General features: G+C 36.4%; 1 protein-coding gene across 1 annotated transcript in view; it reads right to left on the bottom strand.

Annotated features, from left to right (window-relative positions):
• Positions 1-356: 356 nt before the first annotated feature.
• The window catches only part of nhlrc2 (NHL repeat containing 2), a 71,966-nt gene continuing 55,670 nt past the window's right edge, over positions 357-16,652 (bottom strand). Inside the window, exons 7-11 of the mRNA XM_080205808.1 lie at positions 14,321-14,549; positions 8,209-8,331; positions 7,332-7,541; positions 3,012-3,222; positions 357-2,014 (exon numbers count right to left, since the gene is read on the bottom strand). Of these exons, the coding sequence (XP_080061934.1) occupies positions 1,758-2,014; positions 3,012-3,222; positions 7,332-7,541; positions 8,209-8,331; positions 14,321-14,549 (1,030 nt within the window). The 3' untranslated portion in view covers positions 357-1,757. The remainder of the gene's footprint in view (positions 2,015-3,011; positions 3,223-7,331; positions 7,542-8,208; positions 8,332-14,320; positions 14,550-16,652) is intronic.

The raw sequence follows: 16,652 nt of genomic DNA, 5'->3' as shown, positions 1-16,652 counted from the left end.
ATTTTTGCCATACAACATCACAATAAGGAAATGGCATGATTGATCTAAATCAAATATGGAAAAACAGTGGGTGGTGCAGCATATTTTGAATATGCAGCTTCTGAATATCAGCTTGTTCTGAATTTCTAACTTTTGACTTGCCATAATACTAAGTGTGTTGTAAAAGTTAGCTTAAAATAAAATCCTTTATATTACTTTGAAGATATAAAATTTGTTACATGTTAAGTCTGGCATAACTTGATTGTAAGTAGTTCTCTATGCCATAAGTCCTAAGCTGACAATGTGGTTTGAGACTAGGAGTAAATTTACTCAAAGTCTGCAGATCTGTCAAAACACAATTTCCTATTTACATAAAAAGCTTATTAACTTTATTGCTTTAATATGCATAGCAGTTGTATAATAATTGTGTTCTTTGGAAAGAATTCTGTACATTTAAATAAGGTCATTTCCATTTAAGAAATACAAAGATAAATGTCATATTGTCTGAAAGAAAAAATGTGCACAAAACACAAGCAAAATATCAGTAGGCAGCACTGTGTTTACTTAGTAAAACTCAAAAACTGTAAGATTAATTGCATTTTCTTACAAGAAGAATTGGACTGAAGTTAGTAGATCCTAATCGGACAAAACTATATTACAGTTTAGACTTACAAATCATTAACTTGATTTTATCAGAATTCAAAGTGCTTTCTGCTTTCACTTAGCAAACTGAACAAATTCTGAAAGATGTTTAATATGCCATTATTTATATCTGATTTAAATATGTACAACATTTCTTTCATTTTCATCCAATTCATTTCTTCATTGGTAGAAGCTTAAACAGAAATAAACTAAAACACAAACATTTTGGTATTTGTAAGCTTTTAAAGAAAATTATGTTAGCACACTCTTGATTTTATATGGCACTTTATCACTCTGGTTCTAAATAACAGCTGTTTGTACTTTAAAAGTAATATCGCACTGATTACAATTGTGAGACAGCATTAGGAATTCTTACTGTTGTAACCAGTTTCTTTTGGTTACTGGCTATATCTTAAAGTTTAGAGAAGAAAAGCAGAAAGTTCTCTCACATTTTGAGAATTTGGACAGAATAGCATCAACTCTGGTCAAATATGGTTTCCTTAGTTTTACCTAGATACAGGATACAGTTTTACCTTTAACACAGAAAATGATTTCAACAGGAAACTTTGTTACAATCTTTGGATTTTAAAAAGTATTAGTAATTATTAAAGGCAAAGCTTACTTTTTTATGAATGTTGTAGTTACAAAGGCAAGTGAGGCTTACGTTGGGGAATGACATTTCTTCCATTTCATTCCTGGTCAGGTACAGTACAGCCAGCTGCAGAGTAAAGCTCCCTCTATTTTGCCAAAAATGAGTCTTGGCTACAACCACAGAAGATCAATCCCGTATTGGCATGTGTACGATTTCCATTTCTGAACCTAGCCTTCTTTATGGTATAGGTGAAATTGCTAATTGCAATGCCATGAATGCCACATTAAGAATTTTTCAGCTGTAAGTCAATCTGGATTTAGACTGTTCTAAGTTATGCCACAATCTTCATCCTATCAGACAGGGCTGAATTCAAACTTGGGTAACTATAAGTAAATGGGTAGTTTATTAATCCATTGAAAACTAATTTTCACAGATTACATTTAACAAAATGACCTTTACGGTATCAAGATAAAAAGGTACATCTTTGATTCCTTTAGTTACCTGCAGAGGCAATTTCTAGGAGCTAATTCTTCAAGCTATTTGTTTAAAAGCTGAATGAAAGATTCACTTTTGAAACAGTGCCTTGACCTTCGTTTGAGAATTGTAATGGTTGTTTAAACGAAATTCCTTTCATTTGACAATTATTGCTGTTCTTATTACAAAAATAGAGACACACGTTTATAGTTAACAAAAGTGCATTTGTTTGTACTTGAGCAGGAACAACAATGGAAACTTCAGGAATATTCACAAGATCAGCTATATCTCCACTGATCTTCCGTCCTTCAAAAAGCCATTTGTGCCCTGCAAATTCAGAAAGAAATAAAAATTGAAGCCCACGTTTAAAATTAATGTGCAATTTCATCAACATTACATGCCATTGGTCAAAACAAATAGCAGGGATGATGTAACATTTAATCACCATTATTTGCAAACTCAAGATCAGCGATTATACTAATCTCTAATTACTAAATTCTAGAACTATAAAGAGAAATCCTGAATATGTAGTCCCTTGCTCATTGCCAGTGCCTTTCACTCCTTCCTGCTTTTTTCATTGCTTTTATTCTTCAATTCTTTCCTTCACTAATTTCCATTTGCTCCAATACACTTGGAATTTGCTCCAATACACTGCAATCCTTTAGAAGCTAACTGGAAAATGCCTTAAGTGTTACCTATGCATCAAGTTACATAGAGTTAAAACGATAATTTTTCACTTTTTCTCTGTAGGAGAAATCCTTTCTCTGTGTTTACTTAAAAACAAGAAGTGTTTCATGATTCTTAATTTTCCGTCCTCAGCCTCTCTGAGGTCTTTGGCATGGTTTGTCATAACATCCTTCTCCAATTCCGTTCTTCCATTATCCAGTGCTCCAAAGGCTTGTGATACCAAATAAACATGTTGGACTTTAATTTGGGGTTGTGGGACTTCTTACTGTACTTGGAACAGATTAGTCCTAGTGTTGGACTGCTGCTGACTGTATTTGTTTTTAGGTTTGGTCTTAACTTTGACATTGACTAATGTGAACAAAATGTTTCAGTGAAACAAAAAAAAGTTGTTTGTGTATTTTTTTCAAAGGTAAATCAAATGTTGTTCCAAGAGGCTAGTAAATCTTCCTGAATTTGAGAGAAACATAATTTATTATGCCTAGAAATCAACAGATGCAATATTCAATCCTGAAATAAACTGCCATATCTGGCACACATATACCTGTCTACAAAATAATTGTGTAGTTTTGTGTTATGCTCAAAGCAACCACGAAAGATCACAGCATATTTTAATACATTCATTTAAAATATAAATTACCTTCTGCCGAGAGTGCCCAGAAACTGGGTGCCCCCTCTGTGAGCTTTGCTCCTTCTGGAAGGTCAATCATCAGACGGAACTGAAGTGTCTGACCAGATGATACAACTAATGGAGCCATTTGCACTGTCGCAGCAGATTTTGGTAACGTAGGAACTTTCTTTTGTTTTGCAGATGTGGAAGCATCGACAGTAACTTCAGTTGTGATTGCCAACTGAATAAAAAATAAAAATAATTATTCCACAACCATCGTAATGTGTGTGTAGGTTTGTAATCTAGTTTAAGGGTAATTTAACATTCAGTTATCTGTGTACAAAATTTATGCAGAAATTGGTGTAGAGAGGTTTTATCTGAGGTAAATAAGAATGGAGGGGAATTAAAACAAGCAAATGGGAAACAAAGAAAGAATTCATGGTGCATTTTTGGAAAGTGTAAAATGGTACGTTCTTAACTAGGGGTTCATGAAATGCTAGCTGTTGTTTTGGGGGGGATTGCATATGTTGGTTTGAGGGCTTAAGGTATGTCAACCTCTGTAAACTCCTGGAAAAACAAGTTCCCACAGGAAAGCACTCTAGAAAGAAGACAAAATACATATCAATATGCAAAGTCCCGAAGAACCAAGCAAGAAGATATCAGGCAGAGATCACTTCTCAGTGAACCACAGTCATCTCAGAGAGGGAAAACTATGATTTAATTGAAACTGTTTTATTTAAAATTCTCTAGTAAGAGTGTTGAATTTAATGCAAGACTGTGTCAATAGTAATTCTCAGTTTCTGAACTCAAGAAAGAGATACAATCCCCTACACCGCGGTTTAGAGAGAAGCATATGTTGGGAGCGGGATATTGCTGACTGATGAGTGATAAAATATATTGAAATTTTGAATCAAGATAGAGTGTAAAAGACAGTAGGAAAAGGAAATGAAATTGTAGGAGGAAATATATGTGGCTGAGTGAATACTTTGGTCTAGGTATTGAAGCAATTCATGGCATGAAGTAAAGGCCAAGTTAGAAACTAACAATGGAAGAAGTAGTGTTGGCCAGGTTTCAGCCAATAGGCTGGAGTTGTGTCTTTTAGGGTTAAACAGAGAAGGTCTTTGGACATTCCTTTTTTAATGAAAGTTCAACATCAAAGAGATTCATGGTGATCTGCAAATCCAAGATGATGTGCCTTTAAGATACGTATTTTTATCATGTTTCTTGTAAGGGTATGTTTAGAATTCATCTCTGCATACACAGGTGCCAATTTATCTGTACTAGGCAGCTCATATACTGAGAATGCAGATGATTATGATCCTTGATAATGGAGCGTTGGTTTTAATCTGAGTTAATGCATTTTTCTTTATCTTTGGCTTTTCCCCTATTTTTCAGACTAGGGTTTTGATTGGGTTGATTGACAAGAGACATCATGTGCTAACAGGAGGAGCTAAGTTAACAGGGAAAAGCAAGCAGTTTCTACTTGGTTCTGAACAAAGTAAGAGATGTTTTTCTCTCCAACTGGAGGCTGCTGTTTGGGGCTATCATAAAACAAGTGTCTCTCTCTCTCTCCAGAAGTGTTCAAATGCTCTAGGGCTGTTAACAAGTAAAATAACATGACCTGTATTGTTTATTAACTGATTTTGAAGAGGAGTTTAAGTTTATAAGAAGAAGATTGCTTGAATTGGAACTAATAGAGATAGATTAACAGTTAAGTGAATCTTGTCGTGTTTAAGTATTTCAATTGGTAAAAGCTAAGCTAATTCATTTGTTATATTTAAATTATGTTGTTAAAATAAAGTTTGTTTTGATAAAAGCTTCCTAGTGTGTCAATAGAATCACACCCAGAGTGAAACACTTTATCCTCACACTAATGCCAAAAATAAAAGTTGGTGACTAGTCTGACTTAACAACATACCTTGGAGTTTTTGATCTGGTCCCTAACATAAGCAATTGTTAAATTGGGAAGTGCTTTAGAGTTGGCTGAAGGACTGACCAGATGTGAAGGACATAGAGTTTGCTTTGGAATGTTCGTTGGACCACTATGGATGGGTTCAGATGTATGCCTTTGCTGAAAATGCAGAGTATAGGAGGGAACTGAAAGCAATAATGTCAGATTTAAAACCCAGGGCCCTAGATTGGGTTAGACCTCAGAAACAAATTGCAAGAAACATTACCAACAAGAACTGGGCACTTCCATGGCAATTCAAACTACTGTTTTGAAAACTATTTAAGCTTTTAACATGTTATTTTTGTATCTGTGTAAATCAGTAAGCTGACGCACATCACGACTTAAGCAAACTAAAAGGTTTTGTGTAAGGTGTATACACAGAATGTGATGGATATATGCAGGATAAAAGCAGGTGAGTTGGAAACAAAAAAACAGATCACAAATTATAAACACACATTGTATGAATTACAGATTTTATAATGAATGATCAAATAACAATCTGCATTTTCAATTTTAGAAGAAATTGTAATTGTCTACCAAATATAAAAGGAAAAAGTCCACATAATCAACTTATTACACAGTTGTTTGGGATAGTCTCTTTCTCGCTGTCATTAACATTAGCCTCATACCGCCCCATCGGTCTACTCTCGATCACCAGTGAAGTGATAGAAGGGGTCATCAACCGTGCTATCAAACTACACTTACTCAACAATAAGATGCTCACAAACACCCAATTTGGGTTTCATTAGTGTCACTCAGCTCCTGACTTCATTACAGCTTTGGTTTAAATATGAACAAAAGAACTGACTGAACTCGAGGGGTGAGGTGAGAGTGGCTGTCCTTGACATCACATCAGCATTTGACTGAGTACGGAATCAAGAAGCCCTAGCAAAACTAGATTCAATGGGAATCGGGGGAAAACTCTCCATTGGTTGTGCCAGGTATGACTCCAAAGGAAGGTGGTTGCAGTGGTTAGAGGTCAATCATCTCAGCTCCAGGACATCACTGCAAGAGTTCTTCAGGGTAGTTTCCTAGGCCTAACCATCTTCAGTTGCTTCATCAATGACCTTCCTTCCAGTATGAGGTCAGAAGTGGGAATGTTCGCTAATTATTGCGTAACGTTCAGCTCCATTTGCGACTTCTCTGATACTAAAACAGTTTAAGAAATAGGAGCAGAGTAGGCCATCTAGCCCTTTGAGCCTGCCCCGCCATTCAACAAGATCATGTCCAATCAACAAGATTTATGTCCGAACGCAGCAAGACCTGGACAACATCCAGGCTTGAGCTGACATGGCAAGTAACATTCGAGCCACACAAGTGCCAGGCAATGACCATTTCCAACAAAAGGGGATCTAACCATAGCCTCCTGACATTCAATGGTATTACCACCACTATCAATATCCTGGATGTTACCATTGACTAGAAATGGAACTGGACTACCAGAGCAGATCAAAGGCTAGGAATCCTGCAGTAACTCATCGCCTGACTCCCCAAAGCTTGTCTAGCATCTACAAGAGCAAGTCAGGAGTGTAATGGAATACTCTCCACTTGTCTGGGTGAGCGCAGCTCCAACAACACTCAAGAAGCTTGATACCATCCAGGACAAAGCAGCCAGGTTTGATTTCTACCCTTCCATAAACATTCACTCCCTCTACCACTGACGCACAGTGGCAGCAGTGAACCATCTAAGATGCAATGCAGGAAATCACCAAAGTTCCTGAGGCAACGTCTTCCATATCCATGACCATTACATCTGAAAGGATAAGAGCAGCAGATACGTGGGAATACCGCCATCTGGAGGTTCCTCTCCAAATCACTCACTATCCTGACTTGGAATTATATCACCATTCATTCACCATTGCTGGGTCAAGATCTCCTACCATAACAGCATTGTGGGTGTACCTACAACTGCAGGGGTTCAAGGGACTGCAGGGGTTCAAGAAGGCAGTCCTCCACTACCTTTTGAAGGGCAACCAGGAATGTGCAATAAATGCTGGCCCTCTGGTGACACTCACATTCCGTAGATGAATATTTTAAAAATCATTTACTTTAAGGTTAAAAGGTCAGATTATTTGAAATTGAGATCTGCAGTCTAAGTAGGACATAAGAATTTTATTAAAAAATGTTAAAGAAAAACAGGCTCGTTTCCTTCTAACTTTTGAGATCTGGCATTTGCACAGTTGAGGGTTCTGGTCCTTGCTTCAATTGCTGGATCAGGTAAATTGCTGATTTATTGGGATTATATTTCTCCTATTTATAGATTGCCATTTATTTACATTCATCATGCTTTTTAAGTCTGCCTACTTCCACAAAAAACATCTTAGCAATCAAAAAATGGTGTCTAACTACAAACTTATGTTCCATGATGTATAGTAATTAGTGCAAGTGATGTAACTTACCACAGAGACAGTCTGCATTTCCAAATCAAGCACCTTGACCTGGTGATTGTTAGTGTCCACCACATATAATACATTCCCATGTTCACTAATGCACACACCTCCTGGCTCATTGAATGCAGTTTGGTTGAAATCAGAACCAATTACATTGCTGGCTTTACCTGTTCCTGCTAGTGTAGTACACTGTTTTGTTTTTGGATCTATTACTTTGATCTGAAAACAAAACCAGTAAATTAGTTTGGTTCCCTGGCAAAGGAAAACAGAAAACTAATCAGTACCTTAAAATACAGTTTTCATTCTCTCAGAAAGATATTTCATATTTGTGTATAACATTTGTGTGTGTGCACCTTTAACTTTCTCCAAAAAACATTTTTTTCATAAAGCTACAAAGCAGTAACATTTAAAATACAAATTGTGAACAGCTGCAAGATACTTGCAAACCAATATTAAATGATAAAACAGCCTTATTAATTCTTTAGTTCTTTAATGCAGAGTTCTCAGTCATAAACAGTCACTTATAAATACACATTTCATGGTAACGTTTTATTGTTCACAAGGTTTTAAGCCTATTTAATTTGTCCTATTTCTTAAGCTCATAATTCACCATTTACCTTTTCGTTCTGCCCGGTGCTAATACAGTTCTTCTGTTGCATCAAAAATGATTCTTGTAAATGCTTTTCAGATTTTCAGTGAAAGCATGCATTGCAGTGAGCGATGTATTACATTTAGGCTCACCTTCCATTTTATAGATAAAGTTGACTGAAATATTTTGATCATTATATGTTAATTATAGCTAAACTTATTTCTAAAATTGAAAATCAACGTTGCAAATGAAATAAATTTGGGTTTAGCTTTACATTAAGACAAGTGGAACACTTACTTTGTGGTTATAGGAATCGGCTACATACAGCTGACCCGTCTTTTCATTCCAAGCCACTCCAAGGGGGTGCTGCAACTTTGCATTTATCCCAATACCATCCAAGTCTCCAAAAGCAAATAGGTTCTGCAAATTTGAGAGAAGTCTGTAATTTATTATAAGACGGTTGATAGTTTGAATATCCCAGACTTCATGTTACTATGCTACCCATTTTACAGGCTCAAAAGGAACACAACAAAATCTAACAGGGACTAACAAGGATGCCTGAAAACTGACTGATCCAAATTAGGTTGGATCATTTTTCAGGCAGCTGCCTGGAATAGGATTTGGAGCGTATGCAAATGCTAATGTGGGATCTCTCGATACAATTGAAGCTGTCCTGAGTGGGGCAAAAACGCAGAGCTCTTCAGAATTTTCCAGGTATAAATGCAGCCTGGTCAGTGAATGCTAATGAAAAGGATGGTCATTTTTTAATTTTTAGAATCAAGTAGAATGGTTAGGAAAACTTATGCTTCTCCCTGCCCCCAAGAAATTCCTGCTGGGGATAACTGGCTCTCTTCTTGCTGTCTTCCATGCCCCATCTTTCTGGTAATTACATGAGAGCCCCTGCTAACAAGAAATAATTTTCAGAGTTTATTGTGCAGGCTGCTTAATCAATTTGTTCAATTTTTGACCAATTCTGAATTATATTTTAATGTTTATTAGCTCCACTGTCACTTTATCATTTCAAATCCCTTGCACAGAATATAAAAGGTGATCTGAAACTGAATACCAAATTTTGTGTACGTGTGTGTGTCTTGAGATGCCTCCTTTAAATTATCCCTCTTCACTGCTTTAAACTACTGAACTAAATATACCAAATTTTAAGCTTGAGAGACTAGTGCTTTTCAGGAGGTATTTACTTACAAAATCATCCATTAGCAGACCTGATATCTTAGTGATATGTTTAATATAATTTTCCATCCATTACCTGAAACAGACCTGAGCAATGCTTCTCCATTACCAGATGTATGACTGGGAACAGTATCAAGTGTAAAACATTAACAGTGTGCTGCAAGATAAACTGTTCACACCACTTTAGCATGACAGTCAAAGAAAGTATCACTGAACCACTGGAATCAACATTCTAGACTGCCAGAAGAGGCAACTAGATAGCATTTGTGATCATATCAGGCCACATTTAGCACTTATTTTGAAACAACTTGCACCAAGCCAAAAAGGAGCATTTTTATTATTTTATATTCTCAGGTTCAAGATGAAAGCATCTGAAAAAATTGAGCATGGTTGCTCACTGAAAGAACACTTATTTTCAATCTGAAGATTTCTTTTCAGAACTAACAGTGGAGCAATGTTAACTTCACTTCAAATGTTCTTTATGCAAATTTAATTCTTACAGAACCATAGAATCCTACAGAGCAGAAGGAGGCCATTTGGCTCATTGAGTCTCACCGACCACAATCCCATCCAGTCCCTATCCCCATAACCCCATGCATTTACCCTTGCTAGTCCCCCTGACACCAAGGGGCAGTTCAGCTTGGCCTAAGTTGCACATCTTTGAACTGTGGGAGGAAATTGGAGCACCTAGAGGAAACGCATGCAGGCACAGGGAGAATGTACAAACTCCACACAGGCAGTGATCCAAGTTGGGAATTTAACCCAGGTCCCTAATGCTGTGAAACAGCAGTGTTAACCACTGTTTCACCATGCCGTCTCAATTCTTATTATTACTATAACTATAATCAAGACAGAAATATTTAAAACTTATTGAATGTAATATGACTATGCATTGTAGTGGAAATATGGAATAAACAAATAAATTGAAATGATTGTCAAAACTATTAAATAACATTTAAATAACTGCTCATCAAATTTAGTTGCTAAGCTGTAAAAAAAAACCCAAGGATTTTGAAGAACTTTATAAGAAGCAAATATACACATTTAACCAAGTAAATTCACTCTTAATCTTTTATAAATTATTTTCAAAAGTGGAATCCACAGTACATTTTGCGGAAAGATTAGAAGAAACTATTTTCCAGAGATAGTTAGAATGTGGAATTCTCTACAATAGTTGGAGCCCATAAACCCTTAAGAGATTAGATATTTCCTTGGATATTCAAGCAGACCAAGTGGATTAGACTAGATGGATCAGTTAGAATTCAAGTCTGGCATGGACTTGATGGGCAGTTTTTGTGCTATAACATGATGAGTTATAATATTTACAAATTTACTCAGCTTCACCTTTAATCTTACAAAAACAAACCCATAACAGTGGGTTAACTTGCACAGACATATTCTCAGCTACCTCCACTATTATCAGGGCTTATAATAACTACAGATTAAACTAGTAGGCAGCATGATTCCTTGAGAAAAGTGAAACTCAAAACAATCAGCAACAGAAAAAAATATACAGCCTTGTTTCTGTCTTACACATGTGCATCTTTTGAGCTCAAATAAGATCTGGCAAAGTGATCATTTTAAGCACAAGAATCTTAAGATCCTAAATTCATGGGTTCAAAACATTCTGACACAGTGAAGCACATGGCCAAATTCAAATTTCAAATTGCGGCTAACTGGTGAAGAGAGACAATGCCTTATAGAAATCGCTACACGCTAGTGTATCATTCCTCTGGATTTTCCACTAATGAAAGATTATAAACCAAGTCAATTGCCAAACTGACTTTGCAAAGCATTTTTAAACATCTCAATTTAGTGAAGATTAAAACATTATATTCCAAGAATGTTGTCATGATTTCAACATCCAGACCGAGGCTTTCATTAAGTTTTGCAAGCTTTGAAACTTTGTCAGATGCCTTGACAATTACGTATTTAGTTAATTAGTCACTCAACAGTTATGACACCAGAGTGTATCACCTAGGCTATTTTTCCACGTGTGGCTTTCTTTCTGTGTTGGTACATCTAACAGAGGTTGATGTTTAATGCAGGAAGTCTAAACACCAGATTTTCCTTGGCCAAAGAGAGATTATTGAATGCCTGTTGTTTCCTCCATCTTAAATTACTGATTTTATACAGAGTTTGAAACAAAAGGCACAAAATAATTCTTTGGTTCAGCAAAACATTAAGATATTCATTAGAAACTTTCTCTACAGACATTGAGTGAGAAGTTGCAGCAAACACAGTCAGGCTGCCACAGAGAATATCTTGATAACCCGAATTATTGAAGATGAGAAAAAGGCCATGTCAATGTGAAAAATGAACTTGTGATGCTTGATCTTATACATAATCTACTTGACATTACTTCAGTAGCCTGATGAGTTCTGCCAGATCTGCATAGGAAGGAATCTCTCCTTGCTTATGTACTTCACAACTATGTCAACATCTGTCTAGACTCGTACTGAATTTGAAATGTTCCATGAACACACTTTTTCCAAGAGAGAAACTGGCCAACAAGATGAGAGGTGAGACAGAAGTTGCATATAGCTTACTGACTGCATTTTGCTTGAAAGAATCTTATGGAATCAATATACAGGGCTAATAAAAAGAATAACACTGATCACTGAACAAGCAATTCAGATGCAGTGTGCACTGAAATGTATAATGTTGTGTGCTAGAAATATAGCTGTTGCCATCAGATCAAAAATGTATACACAATATTTTGTACAAATCTTACTTCTTTCCTTCATGTTACACATTTGAATTTAGTGATCCTCAAGTGTTCTAGTGGGAGCAAAGCTAGCCATTAAGTAGTTAGAAAGCATGTGGGTACAAAAGATTACTTCTGTTCTTTCCGTGGCTAGGATTTATCTTGATTTAAGGAGAAGTCCAACTTCTCTAAAAGGCCAAGTTACTTAAAGGAAAAAAAAGGCCATGAGTGTTGAAATAATGAATTTGAACTAATGACATAAAAAGCTAGAAATATACATATCAATCCATCAGCATCTGAAAGACCTCTCCACACAAAACATTAACCTGCCTCTTAGATGCTGATGGAAGACCTTTTCTGTGTTCCAGCATTTTGTCTTTGCAGGAAAGGCTCTGCTGCCTACGTATGCAATTTCCAGAAAAGAGGCTCTGATTAGCCATTTGTCTAAATACAGGTAGATGCAGATGTCTTAGCTTGTAAAATGTGCATAGACAGTCAAGATTGTTTCTGCTGACTGAAAGAAGACTTTAAGGGGAATGAGTTCAGAACAAAAAAATTAACTACAATAGAATGGGAGATAATTACAATGGCAGTTCATTACTAAATTTCTTAAAAGGGATAAGGTCCCTAGTAACAATTCCTATGGGCTGTGTGGCATACTGTTTTGAAAAATGGCATACCAACTGCTAGAATCCTTAAGATGATGAATATTTCAGTTTAATGCTGGAGCCAGTGTGCTGCAAACTTTATGCTGAAGCTTTTACAACATGCAAAATTCCTGATGTTTTCAGCTGAGTAAAGGTACCAATAGTTTATGCAGGGCTAGGCACAAAGAAGCAGCCAGAGTCAACACTGTGTTAACTGCCCACAAGACATGGAAGAGATGCAGTAAATGACAGCTTAAGGAAGCTGCCACAGTGTGCATATCCAGCAGTAGTAATTGCCAATTCTCATGTGTACATGTTAAAAAAATATTGCCACCGAGCCTGTTGTTGCTGGCCTATAGCCAAGCCCTCACATAATCTTACAGATGTTTTGGTGCTGATCAAAATATATGTACTTGCATCATTGAAGGACATCACATACAAGAATACTAGGCATGCTTTGATAATGTGGTGCTAGTTTCTTATGTAGGCAGAAAAGTAATCTTGATATATTGTAACAGCAAGATAAACGGGATATTGTTCGTGATTTACTTGTTACTCAAGGAGATGTTAAGTTCCCTCTTGACACTGGGATTATGGAGGTGAAATACACTTGAGGTGTTTTGTTGCTTCTGGGCTGAAGGCACCATGTTTTGCAGTAGTTGGCTAGCTTTGCAATATCATTGTTTAGTGTCACCTCTACTTTAGAAAATGTCCAAGCCTGAGAGGCATAGCAGATATCATTGACATAGATGAACTTCTGGAACAGGGCTAGAGGCAGATTGTTGATATAGGGCAGGATTTTCTGTGCAAGCCACCTCCTGTTTCACAGTGGTGGAGGCAGCCTGCCATTGGCTGGCAGTGGGATCATCTGTTGAATACATTCCTCGTCACTGGGAAACCTGCAGGTTGAGTGTGCCGCTGACGTGAACGGCCAGAAAATTTCAACCATAGAGACAGAAAAGGGTTGGGGTTAGAATAGATCCATGGGGAAACCTATTGGATTGTTTTCTCCAGGCACTTGTCTCATCACCCACTTGCACCCTGAACTATCTACCTTGGAGTAATGGTTTGATGGTATCAGTAACTCAGGGAGGGAGGATTCTTGAGATTTTGACAAGGAGACCAGTGTGCCAGACCAGACCATGCAGTGACAGCGAGAAAGACAGTGACTGTTTTGAGGTTATTTTCAAAGCCATTTTCAATAAAGGTGGTTAGGGCAAGGACTTGGTCGCATGTGCTTTGCCCTTGCCAAAAGTCATAGCTTTCAAGATTATCTCCATCTTTGGCTCTATCTGCTACATCATTCTTGGTGATTTCAATCAGCCATTTCTATTCCAAATCTGCACACTTAAAATCAGAAATTGGATGATATAATGTGATTTGATAAACTTTGATACCATGTTTTTATACACATTTGAACAACACAACATTCCTGAAGCTAACATAGAAAAAAAAGTAAACTCAAATAAAACAACACATTTTGAAAAATATCTCATTGGACTTCCTACTCTTTCAAAGCTTCCTCAGTGTATTAAAGCACAATTCAGACTAAAACAGTTACCTGAAAAACAAAATGTGGCAAAGTAACTCTTTTGGGCCCCAGCAGCCACCCTTTTCTGACCACTAAAATAATTTTTATAATTTGCTGATCAAGAGCCAAACAGTGAAAGAAAATATTTTGTGCAACTAAACTTTTCTAAGATTTTGCTTCTTTCAATCAACTGCTAAAATGTAAACATATTTATGCTCTGAAATGCTATGCGTGCACTTCATTTCTATAAATGGGTTTAGTATAAATAATAGCTTGTATCATTGCAGATACAGAATTTATTCAACCAAACCTAATTTTAGATTTAATCTTACTTACCAGAGGATCCCTTTCTCCTCCCACCACGTTTTTTACAGCACCATCCTTCAGAGATATAGAGCGGATTGTGCTGCTCTCACTGTCAGAAACAAAAAGGTAATTCCATTCCAGAAGAGCTACAGACAGGCCTGACGGTTGAGCAAACCCTGCTTTGTGAGGATATGAATTGTTGCGGTTTTCTTCATTACCACTTCCAGCAAAACGAATGCATGTTCCCTTCTTGTGCTCACTAGAAGAAAAAAGCAAATTAATACAGATCTGTAACACTCATAAACTTCATAGTTGTACTTTGTTTGCAGTAATTTTACTTTCACAAAAATATGAATGAAAATATTTTAGAACATTCTTCTCTAGAGAAATTATGTAGGTAAATCAAGATATGCAAGTACTACTGCAATATTTGAATTGGACTAACAGTTCAGTGATTATGAATTTCTGAATATGGTCCAATTCAAATTATAAACAACATGTTCTCTTCAAGATAATTGGACCTTGTTCTCATAGAACAACATATCAGTTTGTTCCTCACACATGCATCACCATTTTGGAAGTTATATTAACCAAGTTTTCACAGGTCTGTGTCATTGCCTGGAATGTGCCTGGGCAGATTGGCAGCAGCCACTGAGCTATGTGGCTGCTTTCAGATTTTATTTTTGGTTTGGGTTCCCTCATCGTTCATAGGGGTGGAGAGTTCTGTGTTTCCTACTGTTGCAAAGAGTCCTGGCCAGATTTTTTTAAAAAGCTTTTCATTATTACCATACCATATTCAAGCGTTCTGAATCCAAGGTTGAAGTAGATCTGAATGTAATCTGGTTACGTTATTCAACAATATGCATTGACAATTTCAATGGACAACAAAGAACACTAACAGGTCCTTAAATAACTTGTAGAAAAGAATGCTCAAACCTCAATCATTTCTAGAAACTTACAGGAATGGATGTGTATGTAAACACTCTGCATTTCACTTCCCTACATGCTGGTTATCAAAGATCTGTAATTTCCAATACTTGGTGAATAAAAATATTTCAAAAACTAGGTAACTGATTTATGGAGTACATAGCACATTTCCAGCTGGCATACTGTAGTATATAATTACAGACTATGTTTAATGGGCCTAAAATTCTTTCTTCTTTTACCCGTTCAGGCCAAGGGGTAGACATCAGGCCAGAATTTGCTGCCAAAATAGCTATGATGCTAATTGTGCTCGCTGCTATTTATGCACAAATGGTTGGATGTGTTATTAAATAAGGATAACCAAACATTGTTGGTTGAGAAACTCAAATCATGCTGCCTGCCTCATCAATGAAAGTTGTGAAATTGCTGTATTTGAATGGCTGTTACATATAATCTCACGACACTGATAAATTTAGACCATTCCAGTATAACTGCCTCTTTAACAACTTAGCAAGTGTTAATTACTGCCAATCAAGTTATCTAGTTCTGAAAATCAATTATTTTAAGTGTGCAGTCTCAATCCTTCAGGTATTTGCTGTTGGAGAATTTAAAAACATAACTTTCTATAAAAGCTTTTTCAATCTTGATTGACAAAATTTCTCTTTGCTCGATTTGACGTTGAATTCATTCACTTCTCAGTCCTTGCACGGTTAATATCACAACACTTCAATCTGATTGGTTAAATCAACAACAGTTGCTTGCTCTGTTAACGCAGATTCCAAATATCTTATTTTCTTCCCTGTGACATTATGAACTTTCAACAATACGTCACATTAAAAAAATTACACATGAATGTGAAAGAGCAAGCCTAATTTAACAGCAAGTGCCATTGGATTTACCCTATAGCAAACTACGGCCCAGAGATTTAAACTGTAAGGACTGTTTCCACTAGGACAGACTTATGAAGGTTTATTTACATTTACTGATATTTAGCAGATTCCACCAATTAACCCATTCCTTAACTGATAGTTGAAATAATCTAGATAAGAACAGTCTTTGGTAGTGTCCAGGTTTCACCTAACTACAAGAAAGTCCATGGTTTCGGTCATAAAATAATTTCAAATTTTATTTCAGGCAATACTTAAATAGCAGTGGTATCATATTTTTTAATAGATATTTATGATAGAGGAAATCCCACCCTCAATCAAATGGCCCACTAAATCAAGAAGCCAGGCTATCTGCCTGCTTGAATGTAATCCTTTTCGTACTGTTAAGGTATCTAACACTGTTTAAAAATTCAATTTAAACAATGCTATTTTCCTACACTTAATTACAAATTACAGATATATCTCAGTGCCAAAATTGCAAAAGAGCAGGGCATTCATTGATGAATGTACCATTTATTCTTGGCACTTAACTGAAAACATGATAAACTAAA

Source organism: Carcharhinus amblyrhynchos, chromosome 17, assembly GCF_965287045.1.
Source record: "Carcharhinus amblyrhynchos chromosome 17, sCarAmb.v2.hapA, whole genome shotgun sequence".
Lineage (NCBI taxonomy): Eukaryota > Metazoa > Chordata > Chondrichthyes > Carcharhiniformes > Carcharhinidae > Carcharhinus > Carcharhinus amblyrhynchos.
This window is presented reverse-complemented; position numbering and strand designations above follow the sequence as displayed.